This window comes from Aphis gossypii, unplaced genomic scaffold, assembly GCF_020184175.1.
Source record: "Aphis gossypii isolate Hap1 unplaced genomic scaffold, ASM2018417v2 Contig00784, whole genome shotgun sequence".
NCBI classification, from domain to species: domain Eukaryota; kingdom Metazoa; phylum Arthropoda; class Insecta; order Hemiptera; family Aphididae; genus Aphis; species Aphis gossypii.
In genome coordinates, this window is record NW_026083281.1 from 26076 (window position 1) to 32282 (window position 6207).

The 6207-nt window shown below is 31.6% G+C and overlaps 1 protein-coding gene across 1 annotated transcript; it reads right to left on the reverse strand.

Moving 5' to 3' along the window:
* Positions 1 to 284: 284 nt before the first annotated feature.
* Positions 285 to 965, reverse strand: LOC126555296 (uncharacterized). The gene has a single exon (XM_050210237.1). It carries the CDS (start codon positions 945 to 947, stop codon positions 285 to 287), a length of 663 nt encoding a protein of 220 aa, XP_050066194.1. The 5' UTR covers positions 948 to 965.
* Positions 966 to 6207: the final 5242 nt, after the last annotated feature.

Genomic DNA, 6207 nt, shown 5'->3' on the forward strand with positions numbered 1-6207 from the left:
ATTAGCGGTAACTATATGAAAATCAAAACAAGCTGTGTAATTATGCCATTCTCCCCGTGTTGGATTAATATGAAATTGCGTTTCTATGTTAAACGATATTGCCGAAGCTAATTGCTCCATTCTATTCATTTGTGGTTATTATTTATTTCGTAATGTTGATTTGTAATTTATAGAATTATGAATTTCTGAAAAAGAAATTTTACGTTCGTATTTTGATTATTAATGTAACCGTTGTTTTTGTTTTATTGTTATTTTATTGTTATTGTTTATATTATATTTTTTTTTTAGAAATGCTTTACTAGATTTTCATATCGCTGTTTCCGTATCACATAATCAAATATACATTTAGTATATTTGACATCCATTCTCGATTCATGCGCATACGTAGTATGGTGTTTCTTTTTACATATTATATCATGGGTCTCTACTAAATTAAGTAGCCTTCCAGTTTTATTATATGTACCGATATCTACTTCGAAAATTATTTCTCTATTGCCTAATTTTTCAAACTGAATATAAAAATTTTTATTGAAATATTTGTCGTAACACGTTATGTTTAGCATGGGATAATGGTCTAAGTCTAATCTCTTTAAAATGTTTTTATCTGAATGTCCGTTCCATACTACTATTACATTTTTCTTATTACCCCTACGTATGTAACTTTCTATATATCCCTTAGTCAAATTATTCCTGGTTGAACTCAAACTTTGTTTCAATTGGTCTAAACAAGCATCTCTCAAATCGGTCTTGACCCTGAAAACTCTCTTGATTTCTCTCACTGCCACCTGAAGCTCCGCATCACCCATAGGTCGAGCTTCCTCATTAACTGGTAGCAAAAGAGGTCGTCCTTCCAGTTTCCTAATCTTAAAGCGGTCTACGCTATTGGATATAGCTCCGGAGATGACAACCATGCTTGTCTTGTTCACCATTGAGAACTCGAAGTCCATAATTACGAATTTATGTGTCTCTTTTCTGTATAATTAAACATTTTTGTGTTAGTGATTATATTTTTATATTTATTATTTATACATTTATTACATACTCATATATTTATGTGATTGTTAATAACTTATATTATTACTACTAAGTTATATTATATTATTAATATTATTCCTTATTATATTTTATAATATTTATATATTCAATTTATACATTTGTATTGTTCTTTTAGTAAGGGAGGCATATTACTTAGGGCTAGTCTATCTGGTGTGTCACCTAGTAGCTTTTCCTTAACCCCATTCCCTTTTGCCGATGACGTCACATGTATGACTTCTCTTTTTTTATTCGTTATATCGTTATCCATAGTTCTTGTTCGATGGCGGCCTATGGCCCTCATAGTGGTCAGTTTGCATTTATAACTTATGTATATAAACGCCAAAAGAAACATGGAGAATACTAATAATGCCATAATTGCATACATCATTAATGAATTGGTTTTACTTTGTACTTCCACTCCGGACTGTCTGAGTATTTCCTCGTCTATCATTTTTTCTACATCGTCTAGCGAGTGGGCCATTTCGTGTACGTTATCGAGTTTGCGTGAGTCGAACTTATGTCTATACTTTTCAATTTTAATGTCCTTGATACTGTTATTGATCTTATACGATATACTCCCTACTCCGATTTTAGGTATGAAATTTGTGAAATACATCGTTTTGATCTCCCTTGTCGGATTTAGCACTACATGTTCTGCATAAGCTCTACATTCCTGATTTAATTTAATTATCCCTTGATTTTTAATTTTTCAATATATGGTTCTTGTATTCCCTGACACGTAATTGTTAATGTATCTTTTTTGTTGTGTATATCCATGTGTTGGCATACTTAAGTTTGTGGTATATATTTTTAGAAATAATGATTACTCCTGATTCACAATTTTGTGGTAACTGGTCTGGATTTTTAAATAAAGAAATTTCACACGGTTGTTCTTTTGATTCATGTTGTATTGGTTGGAATTCCGGGCAAATAGTAAAGGTTTCTGTTTCGGTACAGTGTAATAATTCTGTTTCAGTAAATGTTGTAAATTGTCTACGATTTTTAGTTATTCCTACATATTGGTATTCTGGTTTCAATACAATACTATGTGATTTGCTTTCCGGTCGATCAATGTCTACAGGTTGTGATATAGGTATGATTTTAAATAAAGTTAATTGGGTTTCCGTTATAAACGGTATTTTTATCAGAAATACTATTTGATCATCACTATAAAATACTACAATTTTAGTTATTTTTGTAAATTCATGTATTTCGCTTGGTAATGTTCCCATTGGTAAATTCAAGTTAAGTGGCAGGTTTAATTTTACTTCTACTAGTTGCGCTGCAAGTTCTCGCGGTGTTACTAAGCTTGGGTGTAAAACACCTGTCCTAGCCGCAGTTATTATGGCGCTTAAAGTTTGGGTTTCGTAAGAGTATTGTGTCATTAACGCTGTAAATATACTAAAAATTCTATTTGACAGTAACAAGGTTTCTAAAGTATACCTATTGTTTATTAGAGCTTTTATGTTTGTTTCTAGACTTAGTTGTTTTTTGTTTTAATTCGTCATATAACCGGTTTAGTTCAGTTGAAGCACTGTTTATTCCTACTATTGAAGATTTGACTACAGTGGTCTGGTCTTTTATAACATGTATCATGCGTTCGTTGGTACTTTCGACTTTTCCTATGTGTCGTAGTGTTTCCTCCGCACATTCCTCATCACAAACTCTGAATAAAGTTTTCACTGCCGAATCTATTATATTTACTAACCCTCTTTTCACTCTAGCACTACGTAGGGTGGTGTGTTCTCTTGGTGACAAATATCTACCAATAGATTCATACATTTGTTTCCGTTGGACGGATATTTCATTAAAAGTTGTTTTTAATACATTGTCGTATTTGGAGCACATCTCTCGATCGGTCATATTTCCCTTACAATGCTCGTCCATATTTCTTATTTCTAATTCTAATTGATAATGTCTTAAATCATAATCGCTTAACGGTATATAAGTTACGAGCTCCCAATGAGCTCCTATTATTCTGATTTCACCTTGGTTTTCATAAAATATACTTGTTTCATTTTTAAATTCTTCTATGGTGTATGGCGACTGTCCTTGCACCATCATTATACACAAAAACCTATATAATAATATGCTAATTAGACATATATTTACCTTAATTAATTTAATAGGTCATGTTACGTTATTATTATTTTATTACTTAAATATAAATTATCTTATTAATTCTAACTTAATACTACTAGCAATTATTTTACAATTATTTTGTTAAACATTTTCCCTCGACGTTGTCCTCAGAATTTCTCTTTTCATGATCCAGCACATTACATAGGGCTCATCGCTTTGTATGATTCTCAAGAGGTCTGATCTCAAAGTTGCAATGGATTGCTCTATTACGTGAGGACTCAACGGGTAAGGCATAAGTGCTGCCGCAGAGTGCACATGGTGGTCAAAGCAGGCGGGGATTTCCCTGTCCCCCACTAAGAAGTAGTGTTTTTGGTGTTTTATTTTTCTACCCAAATTTTTAAGGAATCTGATTTTTAATTTCCATCTGCCAGCAACAACGCTTCCCAACAAGTTCATGGTGGGTAACCACATGTGCGGCCTTTCATACGTTATCGGTGTCAAATGTATCCTTCGGTTTCCTTCACATCGGAACTCGTCCAAAATACATTTGCAGAGTACCGATTCCTCTGACAGCGTTTCATGTGGTTCATGCCAATCCCAGCAGATTTCGTTATGTGCACCATATATGTGCGAGTACATAGGGTTTCTTTCAAACTCCATGCACCCCAGATACGTGTACAACTGCATTTCCCCCAACATTTCATCTCCCTTATTTAACCGGAGAGTCACCAGACGTCCTCCTGCTGTTTCTTTTATTTCCAACCCAAATTCAGGAACTATGTCTAATTGTGCATTTTCCACCAATGGCACTATGCGCCTATGCCCTTCCGTTGTCAGATAAATTACTTCAATTTGTCGGCTCCTATAATATAGTTTAACTCTTATAGTACTTTTTGGTTATTAGTGTAAAATTTAAAACTAACTACATTTGTATCTTAATACTAAAATAAATCTGATTTACTATCTTTATTTATGATTTTTTTTTATTTTTTATATTTTTTTTATATACTAGTTTCGCTTATCGTGTTTAACTCTGTTCCTTGTTCGTGTATTAAGTTTACTACACATCTGTATCTGTATCTGTTCACACATCTAAAATTATGGTGTATACTAATAATTAGTAGTACCATGGTCATTATTAGAATGCTTACTCCTACACATATTATAAAACTATAATTATGTATTTTAAATTTAGGATTTTCTATATTTGTTACGATTTGTGTGCTGGTGTTATTAATAATTATTTTACTAGTTATATTTATTCTATCCTCTATTCCTTCTGTGGTATTTGACGTGATATCGCCATAGTCAAACTCATTCACTACATTTGTTACATTTGTGGGTTCTATCGTTGTTAAGTTTGCTGTAATTATTTGCGATATTATTTCGTAAATGGTATTATTTGTATTTTTGTTATACTCGAAATTATTCAGTGTAGTTAAGTTATAGTCATAGCATAAGTTATATGCTCACTTGTCATAATAGGTTTTATTTTAGTTGAAATTGTCTGCGATGTTGGATTAGTTTTGTTGGTCTTATGTAGTAATTTTGAGTGTATGACACTTAGGTGTCTAACATTTTTCGGAAATGATATGAATTTTTCATTGTCTAATCCTATTGTTTTCAATGTTAACTCACACGTTTTTTCGATAGTAAATTTTGTTAAAGTGTTATTCAATACAATAGTCGTAGGTTTTATGGAGAATATACACCCTAGGTTCATATGTACCCGTGTGTTGTTCTCATCATTCAAAGCTAAAGTTATACGTTCCGTTGTTCCCCAAGTCGTTCGTTGAAATTCAACACGACTATTGTTTACTTCATAAAAAACTATTGTTTCTTCATGGCTTGTTACTCCCTTTACCGTCATAATGATTAACCTATAATTTCATTACTTATTACTTATATTATATTATTATTCTATTACTTATTATACATTTATACTCTATATCTATACTTAATATTATTACTTTTTTTTTATATTTTTTTTATTATCTATTTCTGTTCATACATTTTCAACAATTGGTCCATTCTGTCGCTTCTTTTACGATTTACCATCACCATTCGTTTCATTTCTTTTCTATATTTTTTCCTGTCGTGTTCTAACATTTCGTCAGCCTCCGGCATTACGTCTAACCAATCGTTTATTACTACCTATACAAAATTGTTCTCTCAAGTCGTTTTTTTCATAAACGTCATGTATATAAACCGTAATGTTTTTCGTAAATCGCTCTAATTCCGATTGCGAATATGGTTCGCTCAATTTCTTATTAGCATTTTCCATATGCGACTTTAAGCAACTAGGTGCTTCGTCCCTTCTTAAGAAAGTAGTAACGTTATGTTTTTCTCGTTTGATCATGTCGTATAGATAATTTATGAATTTGGTTTTCTTCCCCCTAAAAATAAATACTTAATCTTAAACTACACTCTAAGTCTTATCTACCTTATTTATTTAATACTTATTTATTTATCTTTAATTTCTACCTAAACTTTCGTATTGGATTTCTTATCATCCTTGTCTAGTTTGTCTTTTTCGTAATATCTTTTTACATCATTTTTATGTACAGTCACCTTCCTTCTACCTCTCTGTATTACTACATTTTCGGTATCCAAAACCTCTAAAATTTCAAAAGGTCCTTTCCATAACGGACTTAATTTGTTTTTCTGGGTTTTGTCTTTCAATAATACCAAATCTTTCACATCTAAATCTTCGCTAAATTCCTTTTTATCATACTGTTTTTTAGATTTAATCTTCTTATTAATTAATCTTTTTCTGGCAATTTTATGTGACTCCTGCATTTTTTGTTTTAAATCGAATATATAATCATCATAATTATACCTAGGTTCAGGGCTACATTTTAACTTGACTGGTATGTCCAATTCTTTTCATATAATAACGCGTAAGGTTGGTAATTAGTCGAACTATGTTCCGTTGAATTATATACGAATAATGCATATGGTAATAGTTGATCCCAATTATTTAATCTTGTCTACATAGTGTCTCAAATATTCGGCTAAAGTTCTATGTGATCTTTCTAAGCTGCCGTTAGTTTGCGGATGATAAGGACTCGTATTTATTTTATTAATCTT

Excerpts from the sequence above, each read along its gene's own strand:
- LOC126555296 (XM_050210237.1), bottom strand. The coding sequence starts at position 947 with ATGGACTTCGAGTTCTCAATGGTGAACAAGACAAGCATGGTTGTCATC.